The sequence below is a fragment of the Euwallacea fornicatus genome, chromosome 5, assembly GCF_040115645.1.
Source record: "Euwallacea fornicatus isolate EFF26 chromosome 5, ASM4011564v1, whole genome shotgun sequence".
NCBI classification, from domain to species: Eukaryota; Metazoa; Arthropoda; class Insecta; order Coleoptera; family Curculionidae; genus Euwallacea; species Euwallacea fornicatus.
Genome location: NC_089545.1, coordinates 5,590,934 through 5,610,153, shown reverse-complemented (window position 1 = coordinate 5,610,153; position 19,220 = coordinate 5,590,934). Strand labels below are relative to the sequence as shown.

General features: G+C 41.0%; 3 protein-coding genes across 7 annotated transcripts in view; 2 read left to right on the top strand and 1 right to left on the bottom strand.

Annotated features, from left to right (window-relative positions):
• The window catches only part of hiw (highwire), a 41,254-nt gene that overhangs the window by 14,326 nt on the left and 7,708 nt on the right, over positions 1-19,220 (bottom strand). Inside the window, 9 exon segments of the mRNA XM_066282745.1 lie at positions 60-769; positions 824-1,041; positions 1,157-1,379; positions 17,397-17,538; positions 17,907-18,160; positions 18,233-18,430; positions 18,483-18,682; positions 18,733-18,967; positions 19,031-19,209. Coding sequence (XP_066138842.1) covers positions 60-769; positions 824-1,041; positions 1,157-1,379; positions 17,397-17,538; positions 17,907-18,160; positions 18,233-18,430; positions 18,483-18,682; positions 18,733-18,967; positions 19,031-19,209 — 2,359 coding nt within the window.
• Positions 2,538-10,188, top strand: be (ben). Of its 2 annotated transcripts, none has more exons than XM_066282752.1 (9): positions 2,538-2,906; positions 7,203-7,454; positions 7,511-7,681; positions 7,733-7,867; positions 7,922-8,079; positions 8,282-8,593; positions 8,652-9,019; positions 9,080-9,314; positions 9,421-10,188. In XM_066282752.1, exons 1-9 carry the CDS (start codon positions 2,730-2,732, stop codon positions 9,773-9,775), a joined length of 2,163 nt encoding a protein of 720 aa, XP_066138849.1. In that variant the 5' UTR covers positions 2,538-2,729; the 3' UTR covers positions 9,776-10,188. The 2 variants fall into 2 exon arrangements, with proteins under 2 accessions (XP_066138849.1, XP_066138848.1); XM_066282751.1 differs by having other exon boundaries at positions 9,065-9,314.
• LOC136339465 (uncharacterized) lies at positions 10,975-17,238 on the top strand. 4 transcript variants are annotated; one of them, XM_066282759.1, is made up of 4 exons: positions 10,976-11,152; positions 15,137-15,362; positions 15,510-15,725; positions 15,781-17,238. In XM_066282759.1, the coding sequence occupies exons 3-4, from the start codon at positions 15,555-15,557 to the stop codon at positions 16,987-16,989; spliced, it is 1,380 nt and encodes a 459-aa protein (XP_066138856.1). In that variant the 5' UTR covers positions 10,976-11,152; positions 15,137-15,362; positions 15,510-15,554; the 3' UTR covers positions 16,990-17,238. The 4 variants fall into 4 exon arrangements, with proteins under 4 accessions (XP_066138859.1, XP_066138856.1, XP_066138855.1 ...); XM_066282758.1 differs by lacking the exon at positions 10,976-11,152 and adding an exon at positions 12,988-13,230; XM_066282762.1 differs by lacking the exon at positions 15,137-15,362 and having other exon boundaries at positions 10,975-11,152.

The following is a 19,220-nucleotide window of genomic DNA, read 5'->3' as shown; positions in this document are numbered from 1 at the left end:
CATCGTGTAAAATCTGCAGATTCCATGCGAATACTTTCGATTCGATCAGCGAAACAAACCTTCGGAATTAACCACATATTCACTGACCCCAATACGATTTCCCAGCACTAGCATCCCTACCGGAGGAGCTTTCAAACTTGGCCGACTCCTGACATTATGACCAGAAGCGCCACACTTGATCACCTTGTAGCTAACCTGAGAGCTCCTAGACTTGTTCTGGATCTCGGGCAACTTCCTCATTATAGTATCCGTGATCACCTGCTCTAGAATGCTCTTGGGCTCCTCTACCGGCAGAAGCAGTGTCTTTCCCAAATGCTGATTATACTGCAAACACCAGGCTTCTATTACATGAGGGTTACAATACTGACGTATGGTGTCTGCCGACAGTCTCAGCCACACCCCATCGTCATTATGGATCTCATCAATGAAGACTATGGTGCCGTTCACGTGCACCACTCCGATCTGTTCGCTCTGGAGCGATGGATGCGCTCGCACCCGCAAACCCGCTGAATTCTTGGCGACAAATTTGCGGACTTTACTGGGCTGGTGACTCGACTTTTTGCTGGTGTTTTGATTTGGGGGGATCATGCCTTGAGGCGGCTCCTTCACCTCCACTTTGAAGGTTTCCTCCATTTCGTAACCGTCGATGGTAACTGCGATGGAGTAGCAGCCCACTGCGGTGGGAGTCCAGGTGGCGCTATACGAACCATCCATATTAGGACGTACCAGCATGGTTTCGCTCGATCTCTTTGTTGGGGGAGACGTGTACCTGCGAAAATATTCAAATAATACGTACATTTATAATTGAGAAGACCGTTATTGCCTGATCTCTTCGAAGGAATAATTCTGAAAGGGTTTCATTACAGTAATCGAATTAAAGCGCATTTTGTCCCTCACGGTGGGTTCATAGGGGTGATGCAAAGGTGGGGGTGGCAACCCCCCGAAAACTAATGGATCGGGTTGGCTAACTCTGCGCATTTTGCGCCCTCCATCATCCTGCCCCAAATCGCTTTTCTCTATGGGTATCGCCCGGACTTCAACCTTGAAACCAAACGAATTATTTAGTACAAATTCTTGAAGGATCACGAGGTAACTTGACATTACATAAGAGAGGAGAGGACATCAACCCCAATGGATTAAAATCCTTTATACCTACTTTCATATTGGGAACGAATACGGCTTCTCCGTATTGATCCCTGGTCAAAACAGTGACCGCCGTAGGCCAGCCTTGACGCAGATCCTCCCGCGCACATATGACTCGGCAAAGAGAGGGTTCTGCGCGGCTCCCCGGCTGCAGCCATTGCGCAAGACGTCCGCCACTCGACCCCGACACGCAATTGACGAAGTCGCGCAGAAAAAGACGCTCGTTGGAGTGTGCACTGAGGACGAATTTTATTTTTGTATATGGTGTTCAGTGGCATGACACATAAGCCAGTTTATGCTAAAATTTAATGTTGCAAATGCGCAATTCACAGGCAGAAAAACAGAAGAATAGTGATCGATATTTCTTTCCCGACCTGCTTACTATCGAATTGAGGGTTGTATGCCTAGAATCTTTGCATAAATGCGACTCATTATAGCCTCAAGAGTCCAAGACAATATAAAGTCAACATTGAACGCAACAGAGGTGTGCTCAGGACAAATCTGATATCTGAGGGAACAATACATAAAGGAAACGCATGTGCACCATGTGTTCAAAAATTAATCTCAATAAGCTGAAATTGGTACGACACCGCTACGGGAAGTGTAACGACAATTAATTTATTCCTTAAGTACCAGATTCGAGAAATCGTTCGGTTGAAAGGAGACAAGATTCGCAGCAGGTACCAAACATTCGCCTAATAATCGTGTCTTGTGGCGAAGTACACTTTGAATTGAAGCATTTGTGCGCTCACAACGTTGACTTAACTGAACACATTTAGCATCATTATCAAAATCAATAGACGTAGAATCGGCTGCTTATCACGATGATAAGCTATGTTTACAACACACAAAGTACACGTGATAACAAGAATTATTGTTTCTTGAGCCTTAATGGAAATCGGTAACACGGCTATGACTAACAATAAACAAGAGTAGATTATTGCTGTTATTATTTGTGTATATTGAGTAAGTTAAAATATTCATGACAACCGATAAAGCCAGATTATTATCTATTAAGCGGAAACAATCAACTAATTTCAAACCCCCATATATCAATTATTAATTGAATGGGGTGCCAGCCAGCTTCAACCCTCCTCTGGACGTTTCGGTCATTTTCTGCTCCAAAAAAGAAACAGGCCGAAACTTGCATTTCTCTGCCTGAACCGTGTGGGGTAACATTGGAAAGGACAAAGAACGACCCAGCTGTAGTGGCGGTACCCATTTCTGACCGCAGACAAAGATCGACTTAAGGGACGTACCGACAGTGTACTCATTTTCAGAGGCGTACCACCAGTCTATTTATAGACTTCAATACACCACAGCTGAGCTAGGCATGGTGCCACGCCACTGACCAGGCAACTATCAGCTTGGCCTGGGCGCTCTTTCACAAACAAAACAGCATCAGTTCAGTCAGTGACAGTGTGTTGTTGAGGCTACCGGCGTGCGCGTCTAACTGTTTCATTCACAATTCTAAGGACAAAAAAGACAAAATCGAATCGTCCGCATGGTGACGACGAGGACGGACGAAAAGTCGCAAAATGTGCAGTAATCGTGGACGATGAGTCCAGTGAGGAAGGCGGTGAACAATGATGCCGAAGAGTGCGGAAAGATTTTGGTTGTTAGTGCTGGTTCCGACCACGGTCGCTTTGGGGCTGGTGGTGGCCCAAACGGGGGGATACACCATATGCGATGTACCGGGATGCAACTGTACCATTCCCGCGGGAGGATGGAAGAACGTCAATTGCTACTTGGAGGAAGATCAGGTAAGAGGAGACTCTAACGATTGGGCACATAGGGCGGATTTATTTCAGTGAACTACTGAGATACTAATTAAACGGAGCTTTGTCAATCTAATGGACACATGTTAACAAATCTCTGTGTTTATTTCGCGGAATAACGTGGGCTCAAATTACGGTTTTAACGAAAGTAACATTCAAGGCGAACCGCGTCGGTTATGCAGGAATATGATTATAGTTTCGCGAGATAATTCAACTAATGCTTAATTGCTGCTCAACGTGATTGCATTCTTGCGAACTCTCTAAACAGGGCCAGCGAAAACATTAATTGCAAATCTCTATCTGCGGTGTTGCGAGCTGCGGTCACATCTGAAAATTACATAATTCCTTGGTGTGACGATCAGTCCTTCCCCGAAATGTCGGAGCCCTTGATGCATAGTTTTCAGATCAATTTAACGAAACTCTCGAGCGTTAATATTTACATTGTTTCGAGAGTAATGATAGACCGTGTCTTATGACATACATCGAGCTACACATAGAACTATCCCATGAAAATGGCAAGGCAATAACGATCATTCTTGCCTCCTGAAATCGGTTATTGAACCACCACTTTGATAGGTGAAACCATCGCACTACGACTTTATTATCTCCAATTAGACGAATTAAAGGTCTGATTCATTCATTTCGTCGCGGCCAAAATCGCGGTCTAAACTGCTATTTGAAGATCTTTTAAAAACCAATAAAAAACGAGATACGAATGCAAATTCGGCGCCCACTAGTCCCTAATTCAAGCTACTGTTAAGTGAATATTTATTATTCATATCCGCGCTCAGCTGTTTAATAATCAATTAATGTACAGATTTCCTGGCCGGAAAATGAACGTGCAACGCAGTTTCAGCCTTAGAAAACGAATTTAGTTTAATAAGATCGTTAATGCCCTGCGGCGATGGTAAAATGAAGATCTCAAAAGTGCCTTAAGGGGCATGGCAGCGCAGGTCGCAAGTGACAAATGAACGCCGCCTCGTTGCCACATTGCTAGCGCCACAATCTCAGTAGGAATGACTCAATTTTGGAGCAATTTCTACGACTAATAGGCAAATAACTATCAACTGTTCGTGAGGAGTGCGAATACCATGTTGGTTAAAACAGAAGTTAACTAGGCTCATTCGTCGTGGCCTGCGCGCTAATGCCTTTAATTAAGTTTCGCTTTAATGAAGCGATGGTTTCGAGTCAAGTTACTATAACAGGCGTTGAAAGATCGTCACGAAACAGTCCCGACTTTGACCCATCTGAGCGTACGGAATCAGGAAGTCGAAGCTTTTTTAGTGAAAGTGCGTGTAGTTGCGGACTGTATTAGTATCAAAACATTTACGTTCCACATCTGAATATTTGTTTACGAATTATAAATTTGAGAAAACCTCTCCTGATTATATTTAGCATTCAAAGCCGGATTTTCATAAATATTCATAAAGCTACAGGGAAACCGGGTCATAAAGCATAAACCTTTCCGAAAGCTCTTTATCCCGCGCCTGTTTAGTATTCCCAGTGCATGGGCCTCCATGATAATAAAAATATTTTCTGGTTGAAACTGAAGACTCGATTATGTTTAGACGCGCAACTTCCTGCATTCAATACCTATCAGACGCGGAATAATTTCCCTGGCGCGTGTTTACTCTTCCAGACTGATCAAGACGCTAATGGAGATGTTTAGATTTTATCCATTTTTCCATGGAAACTTCAGAAATATATCGCCTTTGCTCGATCGCAATTCTCGCGTAAGGAGGGTATTTATATTTCTGGTATTATTAGAACACCTCTACATAAATATAATGTGAACGTACCGTTCAAGGCGTCTAGTTTTTAGCCCCTAAAAATAGGCCCTGGGCTTGTTGGGAAGTTTGCCGAAGAGGTACCTTAGAAAGGGAGCCCGAGGGGGAGAAAACTGCGTGAAATCGAGGGTCCAGAAACTACTCAGTGGGTCAGGGCCCTCGATCTGCAAAATAAATTCGATTGCAACGGAACATTTGAGGCCCTGGTTGATTTGGACATTGCTGCTCGGTCGTTGCTCAGCTTCACCGAAAACCGACAAAATTACGGGCAATTCAGTTGGCTCGGCCCTTAATTAGTTTTCCTGAAACATTATGATTCCCTCGTGCGATTTGTTTTCTGGCTTAAAATAACGCCTTGAGACAATGCAGACACCGAAATGTGGTTCGCCCGAAAATTGCCTATGCAACCTGACACCCAACACCCGACCCCCTACACGTTGAAGTATCGCTTTCTCTCCTATAGCTTCGGAGGAAACGGTTTTTATCGAAAATAAAAAGAGGGAGAAAAGACGGAATTTCTTCACTTCGCTCAGGCCTAAGCGATTTTACACATCATCACATACAAGCCCGATTCAGATCTTCACCTCATTGACTGCAACAACCTCGATTCGACCGTCATCGAACCGTGGTTTAATTATTCCGGTAAACCGACAACCGGTTTCACAATGGCGCACTGCAACCGGCATAGTAAAAGCGTTTCATAAGCACTTTAATATAACTGCAATCCTGCTACTGAATAATCAAGTACTTCCGGCCAACTTACTTCGGATTTTTCGAGACCGGTCACCAACGCAATGCGGACCAACTTCAAATTGTGATTATCCGTTTGGCCCTTGAAAACCGGATTATGCCCTGAGAGATGGTCAAGGCAAAGATGCAGGTACCAGGTGCATCGAAATGAATTATTTGAGCGAAACATTGGAACAGGAAAGAATTTCGAGGCGGAGCCCACAATTAAAATTTATTTATTTCCGGCTGCGACTACGAAGCTTAATGAATCCCGTTCCACGTCACTCGGGCGTTTTTCTGGACAAGTGCAAGCATCAAAGAGTGGAGGGAAGCCATGTGGCAGAAAACCGATAAGAACTAAGCTTTTGAGGTGTTTCATCATGCTTTACATACGAAACGCAAGCGGCTCCTTTTGAAATGTTGCTTATCAACGAAACGAGTTAAAATTACTAATTATCATTACCAACCAGTGACCCATTGCAAAATTGTTTATTGTTAATTATATAAGCTACTTCTACAATCAATGTCCAAATAAATCTCTCAGGGAATTTCCCGCACGCCTTGGAATCATCCAGAGAATGCGCGAAATTTTAGGGTCCTGGAGAAACATTTCCAGGTCTAAAATTAGTTTGTTTGACTTCACGTCGCTTGGATAGAGAGAAGAGTTCTGCCACGGACTTCTATACACAAATCAGCGCCGGACTGAGCATTATTTATTGATAAAATGCGCGAACAAAGACTCCTGTCGGTTCACTAGAGCAAGCTAAACTTGAATTTTTGACTCAGTGCCAAAATCCAAAGAGGCAAAATAGTAGAAAAAGCGCAAAAACAACGCGTACGGAGGATCATAAGAGATCATACACAATTTATTTCTTCTGTAAGGATGCACATCCGTTAGCAAAAATTTACCCCAATATCCGGCAACAATGTCTTACACTATGACAATTCGCATGTAACAAATCCCTATCGGAGACCTGTGTGACAGGCAGACAAAAGAGAGTTGCGGCGTTGCAATTTCGAAAAAAATTATTAAAACCTTGAACATGTAATTTAGTTGCTTTTAAAACTACAACTTTTTACTGTATTTACATGTTATACTGTCAACTGCCGTCGATTACAATAGAAAATATAAACGCACATGTGGGGGTTAAACTTATCCAGAAGAAACAATAAACGAATGTGGAATTTGCCAGTGTAACATATTGTTTTTAGACGCAATTAGAGGAGTTTTACAGATTAACGGATTTATCGCCGTTCGAATGGCAGAACTAAGTATCCAAAGGCTAATGACAGCACTGCTGATAAGCTGAGCATTAACAGCCATTAGCAAGAAGTAATCGAATTAATAAAGGTCATGCAGTACCTCCCTAAAGTGACTCAGCCGCTGCGTTGCGAGTTCCCAGAAGTTCTTATTTGTTTAAGTATGTTGTTTTTTGATTATTATGCAGTTTTTTTTTAATTGAAACCGACTTTATTCGAACCTTGAGACCCATAGTGAACCACGCCCGATTATAGAATTAAATTATCTTACGCAATCAATTCGATTAGAATGTCCAGGTCGAAGGCAAAAGCCGATAAATTAACGAACCTGTTCCCATTTCAATGGGTCCTAATTTGCATTTCTCGAAGGGGTACGCACAGGTACTTTTTAACCCACATTTTATGCACCTTCATCCCATTGTATGTTAAAAGTAAGCTCCTTCCGGTCACGTGTTTTTACCTTTCAATTTATCACTCGAAATGTACAAATGGTTGCGTTTTGCAGGAGTTAGTCCTACAACAAGGCCACATTCCCAAAGAAGTAACCGAAATTTTCTTGAATGGGGGACGGTCGATCACCTTCGGATCCAAAACCTTCAGCGACCACAAGGCTCTAGCCCTTCTGCACCTGTCCAACGTGCAAAAAGTCGTAGTAGGCAAGCAGGCCTTTTTCAACATCCAATCTTCTAGTCTATTGGTGCAGATGTTGGGCTGTGATGATCTCATCTTCAAGAGCCAAGCTTTCTATGAAATGCTGGTACTTAAGTATGCTCATCGTCATTAAGAAAAATTCGCTCACTGAGCTCCTTTCAGGGTTCTTTATCGACTGAAATAATCGGCGCCAGCTACCTCAAGTTGGAGGAGTCTCCGTTTAGTAAATTAAGCAACGGCACTTTCCAGGATATAAAGAAAATTGAGCTGGATAGCGGTGCTTTCGAAATAAAGAACTTAGGCACTACAGGCAGGCACGGGCCTGTTTCAGTGGTAAGTGACAACGTTGCTACCAAATCTTTAATATATAATTAATCCTTGAAGGTACTTTTCGTCAATGTGGACATTGAGGAAATCCTCCAGGGAGTTTTCAGGACGTCCTTGGCACAGATCGCATTTATTAACAGTCGCATTAAAGACATTAAATTTGAAGCGTTTACGTCTGCAGAAATATCCTCGGTAAATATCTCTCAACTCTCTAATGAAGCCAGAAATAATTTCTTAATTTAACAGGTGTCAATTACTAATACCACAATCAACCAAATCCACCAAGGGGCTCTTACAGACCGAACTCTTGTGGTAGATTTTCGTATTAACAAATGCTGGATATCTCAAGTGCACTCCAAAGCCATCACTGCTGGAATGACCAATTTGACTGTTATCCATTCTACGTAAGTTCACAAAATTCCTAAATAAGTACTTAAAAAGCATCAAACTAACGGCCTACGAATGCAACCAAACCTACATGAAACAGTTATTCGAAAATTTTCTCTCAATCCATCAACGTAGCTCGGCCTGTTTCTCGTTCCAGGCTACAATTTGTTCACTTGTTTATATTTATGTATATATTTATGGGCAAATTTCTTTACATAGAATAACAGACATCCACTCCAAAGCCATTGCCAGCACTGCGGCGAAAGTGAAAATCGTCGGGAATCAAATAGTCCACTTGCATTCCATGGCATTCGCGATCCAGAACTGGAATCGCATCACTATAGACCAAAATGTAATCAAAAATCTCCACAGAGACTTCATTGTGACCTCCACATCCGAGAGCGAAGTGGAGTCCTTTTCATTCAAAGGCAATGAAATCTATAACCTCATGGAAGGATCCTTGAGCTTCGTCCAGAAAGTCGAAGATGGAAAATTGGTCTTCGACGATAATTTTTTTAATCAATCATGCAGGTATACTATTTTTATTTGTGGTGTAATAAACCGAAATGATTTCAATTTATTTTTTCAGCTGTGATTTATCAGACTGGATTTCAACTCTTACCAACACCACCACGTATCGAACTGAGCTGATCATGGACTCAAGTTTCTGCACAGTAGATGAGTCAGTGTCCAGGTGCTTCTCCCTGCCGGTGGGAATCATCAATATGAAAAATTTCACCCAGAAGACCTGCTTCAACAATACCGTATGCGCACCCTACAACGGAGAAACCAGAACTATAAACACCACAGGAAAGATCTTCGTTGCAGACGATGATAGCAGCGAAAAACGCCACTGGTTGATTTTTATCGTGGTGCTCATCGGGTTCTTCATTTTGGCTCTAGTCACCACCTTTGTGGCGTTGTTGGTGCGAGGAAGTCGCTGGCTGAAACGCAAAGGTTGGTACTGTCCACGCAACACACACTCTACAACTGATAAAATAGAGAAATCCGGTTCAGGTTACTTTAGGAACCACTACTACAACAACAATCAGAGCAACGAGGAGGAGAACACAATCGTCACCGTAGATACAGAGAATGAAAAGCTTGAAATGCCGGCAGAGCTTACAGTGGAGTTTTTGCACGAGTTGTCCAGAAGACTAGACGATCCATCTACTCATCAAGACGCCAGCGAAATGATTGAGAGGCTCTATGAAATGTTTATAGTGGACGATAGCTACGAGAACAACAATCGGTATGTATATATTTTCATTTAGTTAACAAAATATCAAAACTTCTCTTCACATAAAAATCATATTCGCCATTTTATCCACAAAAGAATAAACTTTATTTAATTTCAGCGAAGAAGAGGCTCATCTCTACGAGGAACTGGGCAACTTGAGCCTGCAAATTCCACCGCCCCCCTACGAAGAACACCCGCCCCAGGCTTCGGGGGTCGGCCAAGGCCCCCGAGGCATCCTCAAGCTCATGGAAGAGAAATTTAACCCCAACTGTACTGCTGAGGCAGCGAAAGAGGACACAGAAACGGACACCAAAAATACCAAACCTGTTTTGACCTCTATGTATTCAGAACCGATAGACAAAGACGTGCATTTGTACTCTGAGCTGAAACAGAAGGATGAGGCCAAGAGGAATGGGACTGATGGGTCGCTGACTATGAGGCCTCTACCGGACAAACCTGGTCCTTCTAAATAGTGTGTAACAAACAGAAAACACTAAATTATATTGTTAGTAGTTATCAGCACCTATTTACTTGGATAACGAGACTAACGCCCATACTTAAGGGCCAATAGATCAAAGCACTGACAACTTCACCTGGAACATAGCTTACATAGAAATGAAGCTAATGACACGCTTACGAAACTAATCTCTTGGTGAAGTTATCCAGACATTGATTTTTCGGCACTTAATAATTTTAGCGAATTTTTATTAACTTGCCCTACTGTGATAATGTACAGAAGATGTCGCTATGAGAGTGCCGTTAAAAGTTCAGAGATGTATATTTTGTATTTTACGAATACTCCCCAGTAGTTATTACTATAAATAGGTTAATTCGACGTACGATTTTTTTATACCAAAAATGTAATAAAATGCCTGTAAACAAGAAATGTGGTGTTTTTTTTCGTCAAGTTAACGCCTTCTAATCCCCGTCTCCATAACGATCCCGGCCCAATACACCACATGCACGCATTTGAAGAAAAGCAATTACTTTCCAGAGTTTTGCAATCGCCCCGAAAAACGTAGCGGAAAGCGCGGAATCCGGAACGTTTTTGCTTTGTAAAGCCAGATAAAGTGCCTTGGAGGCTCCGCTTTAAAGCACTTATGAGCTTCGATGAGAGCAAAATCACAAAAAACCAGTTATATACATCACGTCTTTATCTGGTTACCGCTCTAAGATCGAAGAGTACAATACAAGACCAGATTCGGAAAATAAACTTCTTTAAAATTTTATTAAGCCTTATGGCAATATTTAAAATATTGTTATTTCATACTAATTCCCAATTAATTATATCAGAAACATTCCACCAGATCCCGTCCAATGCACGTATAGGGACGTTAAACGTTGGACAAAACCGGATTATCATATGGAAAATAAACTTCTGTTCCGATGTAAGCCAGAATTAAATCAAGACGAAGTTCAGTAAGTCCTACCTACTAAGAGATGAAGTAACCAGTTTTGCGCGAGCTACACAATAATGTGCACTGAGCGAATGGATTTGAGACGTTAATAGGTAATCTTAAAGAACACACTCAATCCCTCTTATACTACACTGAAGATACGTGCTTTTGTCCCCAAATCAAGGATGCCCAAGACGACGAAATTGCCGCAATAAGTAAATAAATAAAATAACTAATTCATCTTGTAGCAGATATAAACGGTTTGACAAGATAAATCGGACGGCGAAAATAATAAAATCGAAAAACAAATCGCTCATCGCAGTGGCGTTTGGCATACTGGACAATTAGCGTTGGCCGCGGTACTCTGTTATGTCACATTTTTTGTATATCGCCCAGTGTTGGTACCATCATCCGATCTCCGAGAAGAGTTTTAGCGGTGCGCTTAGGTAACAGGTAAGATCATTAGGGTCAAATAATTATAAGTCTGCGGTTACCTTTAACAGCAAGCTTGCTTTCATATTGTAGAAAGAAACATCTAGAAAATACCCAGGATTTACTTCAAGGTTTCTATGGAAATTATAGGTAGAGATGAAGCTGGAGACAACTTATCACTTTTAATCTCATAATTAGTATTAATATTCAGAGCATTATGTGCGCTCCGAAGCCTTGATAAAATAATGCGGGCGCCGCACTAATTTTTACTAATTCAGCAAAATCTGAATCCCAGTTCAGCACCTTGACAATTTGAATAATTTAGTTGCCAGGCAAATAGAAAAATCGGCGTAATAAAGCAAATATTTATTTTAACGTTACTCATGTTATCTGACAACACAGCATCGATATTTGTACTTATGTAATGTACGCAAATACTCAAGGTAACAAGAAAATCATATTTCACTGCTGATGTCATGATTTTGGCACAATATGAATAGAAACAGTGCGTTTTACAACAAACACACGGGAACGAAGTCTGCAAGGTGGAAAACTCAAAAATCCTTTTTGATCCTCGCATTAATTGCAGTAGACAACCGACCAACACATGAGAATATATTGAGACAAAAAAAGAATCTATTATGATTATGAATACTCATTACAATTCGCGCTATAATAGGTTTGACCTTAACTCGAGCTCGTTTAGGTGCAGATACTCTCGTAAATAATTCATTTACATTAAAGCACTCAGCAATGCAGCGCTGTAAAATGTCAAAGTTAAGTACTACTGGCGTGAGAGAAAAAACTGGCGTCGTAAAATTAAAATCTTTTAAGCTCATAAAGCTCCGTTTGAGTTGCGCGGGGGCAGTGGTACCCCCGAAGGGCTCGGTTTAAATTACTTTTACGCACATCGGTGCGCGCAATCTATGACAAATATCGGCATCGTGTCTGCTTCCCGCTAACAAATGAGCCTCAACAATTAAAATATCCGGTTTCTCGGTACGGACGCCCTGCAGGGATGGATTTCCGAGAATGTTGCCCTGGCGTAAAAATTCTAGTGCAACACTTAACTGATCTCCCCTGAGCTGCTACCAGAACGTCTCAATAAATGGCAGCTCTGTAACAGTCTTATTTAATCGCCACGTTGCTTTTTAATTTGTCATTAATGGAATCGACATCAAGACGACTGCCATTACATCTCAAACAGTGCTGTCAAACTGAGTTTATTTCCCTAAGACTAATAATATTCAATATATTGGCGAACGACTTTCTTGAATTAACTCTTCTGGTTCTCGCCTATTTTCATATTGGTTTTGAGCGTGTTTGGCATGGTTTTTCGGTAAGAATGCCACACTAAAGAAACAAAATGCGGCCCTGCACCAACGTCTGGTTTCCATACGTGCTGCACGGGACCACACCAAACCAAATATACGAAGGAATGCACCTCGGTAATTACCTAATTAGGTGAAGACGAACATCGTGCTTATAGGGTGTGAAATGTGGAAATAATACGCCTCTGGTTTTACAAACTCCAAATTACTTAAATTTCATAAGACTTATATGTCAATCTCCTAGGTAAAGAAGCAGTGGTGTGACACACTTTTCGATCGTAAAATTTATTTACACTTGAGCTGGTAGTAATTTTTGGCAAGTGTTTAAATGCTTCGAAAAGCTCGGGGGAAAAAGCCAAGAAGTGATTCACACTAATATCAACCACCTTCGTGGACAAAATGGTGGATGTGCTAAAAGCAATGTTTAATTTGTCTACCGAAACTCATGTAAGGAGGATCGATAAATAAGGCACGAGGACCACCATGTAGGCCGCGATGCAAAACCGCAAAGCCGAGCAAATCGCATCGCTTTTGACGGTAAAATAGCCGGTAACGCCGACGTTATCGGCACTCCGTCGGTAGTTTATCTCGCGCCAGCATCGTGTGCTTCAGTTCCCGAGATATTCAGACTTTTCCTAGACGCGTTTCGAGCGAGAGCGGACCGGTGCGAAGTGCCGCCTTTTTTACCGCTCCCGGAATGTGCACTAGATGTCCTTTTTAAGTGAATTGAGAGATTAATTGATTGACATGACGCGACATCGAACAGAGGTAATTTCCTTGGCTGCTAATTGACGCGAAAAAAAAAACATTTATTTTATTGGAAAAAAGTGCCATCCCCACGGCGTTTCAACTCTAGCCTGGAGGGGTGCAATGAACCAAAGCGGCGATAAAAATTCAAATATCGACCGCTGGTGTACTTGGCACGCAATATTCCATGTGCAATTAATTTAATCGTGACACAATTAACCCTAAACACCGCACGCACACGGGGGAGAGAGGCTGTGCAGTGCTCCTCTATTTTGCCTAAAGAAGCCGCAATCGTTTGCCGATGATACAGCGATAATCTCAAAGGTGCCCTATAAATTGACCAATTGCAAAATGCATCGAACAAAGGAGAAACAGTTAATGCATTTGTATTTATCGGCTTGCAAATCATTCTCGTTTCACTTTGGCAATAATAAAAGTAACTGACTGCGCGCGTGATAAACGATACCCACTCACCAGGAGTAGGTACAGCAAAAATCATATTCTCCAAAAAATTTTGGACGCGCCATTAAGTCAACTTCAGAGCTTTGTTTGATCGATTATTGACCTTGTTTTATTTACTTAGTAAGTCGTATAATTTGTTCAGCTCCACTGTGGGCTTTTTTCTTAGTTCAGCATTTCCAATTCTGTCCTCGAGTAACCTTAAACTCGTAATAATCAAGTTACTCCACCAGTGTTGACATAATGACCCATCCACATAATAAAATCTAATGCAAGCATGCGGACATAAAGCGCGTTTGAGGACTTGCACGTCAAGAGCACAAAACTGAGCTGGACTGCAGGTAAGTGGCAGGGGTCACAGCAGTGTCGGTGGCGAAAAAGTCAGTGAATTATGAGCCCAAGATTAATTTGTTTAGAGAAAGAGAAACCATCAGAATGAATTCTAATAGAAATGAAACGGGCAATAATGGGTGTCCCCATTATTTCGCTCATTGCGAGCGTGAGTTGCAAATTCTCAGTAATTGCTTTCTTTGCTTCTTTGTTTGGAGGAGAAACCACATTCACGCACAAATAAATATAAAGAAAACGCGTAAAAGCTTCCAGGATTTTAAACAAAGTTTGGCAACATCCATTGCTAAGTTGCAACCATCAAATTGACGTTAAAGAGACAGAGGAGGTCGCCGATAGCGTGACAAAAGAACACTGCAATGTTGCCATTTTCCCGCAAATAAATTATAAGACGGCGGTAGGGAAATCGTCAATTATTTTAATGAATTAATTGGAAGAACATAAAAACAGCGTTGATTCAATTTAGGTTTGGACATCAAACAGATTTAAAATTAAACCGTGAATCATTACTAACAGAAAAGAATAATCTGGACGGTCCTGGATGGGGACCAAAAAGTATTTCTAACGGTGATGCATTTGAACATTAAATTAAATAAACATCATAGCGCTGGCAAACCTTACCAGATGGGTAAGGCCCATAAAGATGACTGAATTGAGGTCACTTATTAGATGCAAGAACTGTGAGGGTTATAAAACGGGAAGAAAGTTACCATATTTGAAAACCAAATCAGCCGTAAACGCCGTTAGAAATATATTTGATAAAAAAAAAGGTTAATACCTTTATTGTTAGTTCTTTCCGTTAGTTTCAAGAGCACTTTATAATCGTGATAGATCGATGAATCATTTGCGATGATTTTTTAATTGTTAATATTTGTTGGTGTTTTGTTCTAAACTTGGCCTTTTAATTCTTCAAATAAAAAAAAATTCTTTAGGACTAAATCGGAAACACTAAGTAGCTAACTACAAATAAATTATGGAGCCCAAATGAGAATTTTCTTATTTATTTACTTATTTATGACGTTCTGGTTCCAATTATTAGCTTTATGTAAGTTATTCTATACCTAACTAACTTGCTTACAATGTCCCACCCCTATAAGTAAATAGAACGTTTTTTTTCTAGGTGGTATTAAATTCTAACGAAATCTTATCAGCCTCGATAAAACTTATCAGGCTAGCGTTGTGACAAACCTTTTAGTTTTTACCTGATAAAAAAGAAAATACGCCTGACTAACAAATTACTGCAGAGAGTTTAAAAGCGATCAACGCACGATTTGGCTGACATTTTGGAGCTTCTCTCCAACTGTGCTTAAACGTGATTTACCATTGGGCATTGTTTTATGGCCGCAGTGAGTACCGAATAATTATTCACACAAACAATTAAATTTAATGCCAATTCCTAAATATGGCGAAAGTAAATAAATTCAATGAGTCACCTATATAATTTTACAACCTTCAAATGTTTAAACTCATCAAACTTTAATTGCTATTTTCAGAAAGTTGTACAACCTTGACCTAAGCTGAAAATGTAGTTTGGGACTATGACAGCAAAGCAACTGGTACTCAACATACTGTTACTGCTACCCCTGTTGTTTATTCATGAGGTCAAAAGTACCAACGATGACATCACTAACATTTGGTACTTCGGCTGTCGCTGGTACGGAGGCAGCACACCTACGTTATCATGCAACTGCGCTCCGGAAGCCGAAAAGGTACTAAAATCGTTTAAGAGAGATAAAGAAGAAACGAAATAAACTCTTCTTTTAGATGTATATTCAAAGAAACTCAATCCCGGCCTTTGATACAACGATCATAGAGCTGCACAACTGCCCCACAGTGCATTTCGGCCCCTACTCAATATTTGACCTCAGAAATCTCCGCACAATCATTTTGACCAATATTAGGGCTTTGACTTTTGAACCGAATAGTCTGAGTTGGGTGGGTTATAGAGATACTAGCATCAACCAGGAAAAGAGATTCGATCTCAGCATTCCAAGTCTGAAAATCTCCATAAGTGACAGTGTGGTGTCTAGCTGTGGGTCCTACAGCTTCGAAGGAAGAATCAATGAAATCAGCCTGAGAAACGTTCAAGTGGAAAACGTGGAGGCTTTTGCCTTCTCTAATTTGTTGCAAATGGAGAACTTGCTATTGACCGATGTAGTGCTGAGAAACGTGAAGCCGCAGGCGTTCAAGAAGTTCGGTACTGAGTTTTTGACTTTGGAAGGCGTGAAAGCAGAGTATTTGCCCAGTAGGACATTCTCCAATGTGACGGTTTACCGGACTTTTACAGTGCGTAATTGCCAGTTTAATACTTTGCGTCCTGGGACATTCATCATCAATAACCCAGCCAGTTTTTCGGTATTGAACACTGAAGTGCAGCAGCTTGAAGGAGAAGCCTTCATGGTCACCACCACAGGAGACTCTCTCTTCAGAAACAACACATTCGGTAATGTTGGATTCCACGCTTTTATGGGTATTACATTAAACACCAACGAAGTCACGAGTTCAAGGGTCATCACCTTCGATTCTAATACCTTTGGAAACTTAGATCGATACTCCCTGGAGGTGCAGCCTCAGTTCGAGGCGCGAGTATCCAACCTCAACCTCAATCAAACCTGCGATTGCGAAATAATCGTACAAAACCTGAAACAGAGCGAATTTTATAACGACATTCTTTGTCTCAGTCCCGAAGGACGTGACTACGTGACAGTCAAGGACTTTAAGACCGCAAATTGCTCAGTTTTAACAGGGTATTACACAATAATGATCGCAGTCTGCGTCTCTATTCTGGTGATCTGCCTTGTGGTAATTGCGTTTTATGTTTATTACGTGATGGTGTATAAAAGGCAGAAGTATGGGTGCGAGAAGGGCGGTAAACCGCCTCTCAGCTTGATAGTGCCTGATGGACGGACTTACAAGGAGACCGAGCTGCACGTCATAGTGGAAAAAGCCGATTTGCTCACCACTGATCTATAGCTACTTTAACGCGCGCATTTTTCTTTATCAGTATTTTAATTTAATAATTGTACATTTTGTTAATATTGTTGTCACCTTTCTGTGATCGCTCTTCTCATTATTTTAGGCGTAGGAAGTGATTAAACTCTAACTTCAATAGTAGGTTAATCTAAGGCCGTATGCTTCCTGTTTTGTGTTCCAAAGAAAATCAAATAAGTCGTTGTTTTTAAATTGGATTTGTGTAAGTAAATCTAGGTCTTTTATAGTCAATTTTCTTGAATTTTCTTGAAAGCTAGTGGTCAAAACAGTAATGGTGCATAATTTCTTTTACGCACCGTTTCGCATAATTTTACTTTCAACAATATTTCAATTCGTGCCTGTTTTGTTTGCCTCATTCGCATATACAAAACAAAAAGATCATTCCTTACCTATAGGGTAGCATCCCCTCCAATGCCTGGCTTACAGAGGGAGAAGAGCTCAAAGCAAGACCTTTTGCTAGCAGCGAACTGTGCTCAGTATAAATCTGCACCGATACCGTTTCTGCAGCTTCCATGTCAATTTCTCCTTCATCTAAAAAACATAAATAAAAACCGTATTAGATAGATTAAAAATATTTCTTATAATCAAAAAACGAATTTGAATCTAATGAAGCAAGTCGAAATTAACCTCATTTATGTGTTTTTCTTTACAATTTGACATATCGTTGTTAATCGTGAGCTTTTCCTGACTTTATGGTGAAAGACACATTTTTAGTTCTTCTTAATAAAAAAAAAAAGAGCAATATCAAAAAATTTATCTAAAAGTTATTATTAATATTGAATATCAATTAATTCATATTTTCCAATAAAATCATGATTGTTCAATGAAAGACAGTACCGAGAAAAGACAATTTCATTCGTGATATTTTCTCTATAATGTTGAAGGAGACCTAATATTACCTCCAACAGAGGGTAGCAATAAGTCCTTCTTCATGAGACTTGCAGCGCACATTCCACCCAAAAAAGATAGTTCAGCCTCAAGATGCTTTAGGCAGTTATAGGAGGCGGTGTCAGGGGGCCATTCATAGCCGGTAACCAGACATTTGAAACCGTAAGAGCTGGCCCGGTCGTCTTTAACGTAATCTGATGCAGTTTCCAGAGAAAATACTACCTCATTTCCAGGGAGAATTACGGAGTTTGACGGCCATTGTAAACTGTTTTCGCGTAAGTAAAATAAAGTATTAATTATCCCGAATAATACGAAATTATTATTTATTATTACTCACTTTCCGCTAAACTTGTGAAGCACTGACCAATAAGGTAAAGGCAAGCATTCCGTGTCTTCAACACCGGTCTGTCGGCGACAATTTGCGGCAAAATCTATGGCCGGAATGTAGAGCTGCAGGGAATCTTCTGGTTGGGCAGTAGCACAAGCTACATCGAATTCCAGAGACATCCATTTCACACTGTCCGGGAACAACACCCTAGAACCAACCCTAAGAAACGTCTTCAAAATTTTATTTAATAGTACCTTACCGATAATTAGCCACTGTTGCCGCCTTATACGGATGCTCACTTTCTACCCATGTAGAATGGTTACTCGTGGTTGTCATTTTATTGTCATAGCTTTCTTGATGCGAACCCGTTAATGCTGCGACGTTGGGTGTACCCAAAAGATTTAAGGCGGAAACGTGCGGTAACAGCTCTTGAATAAAGCTCAACACTTGCACTGCACTCTGCAATTTTTATTTTCTAATAAAAGAAGTGTTTCTATAGTTTTACGTGCCTTTGGATCGCTGGACGCCAATGGGCTGATATGGGCCAACATCAGAGGTAAGAGATTTTTTACGACGCAAGAATCGCTGAGAATACTCGCAGAGGCCACTTCCTCCACTTTTTCTCTCGCCAACATCATCAACTTAGCCGCATTCTGGACTATGGAACCCGTCATTGAAAGGGCTGTCTTACGGGCCTGATTCTCCAACTTTGAGGTTGAATTTCGTGCGCCTTCAATGGGATTGCTAGAGTTTCAAAACAATAATAATGAAAGTGTCCCTATATATAGATAAATAGTTGAAAGCTACCTATAATAGAGAATAATGGGCAGTTGTCCTCTAGTGAGAGTGGTACCGTTGAAACTAATAGAGCAAGTCGAAAATGTGAAAGTTGTATTATCCGATCCTTTAACAGAATTCAGTCCCCCGTCGCCATTATTGGTTCGACCACCATGATTCCTGAGACGCACCCCATATTTATTATTCTCCTATAAAATTA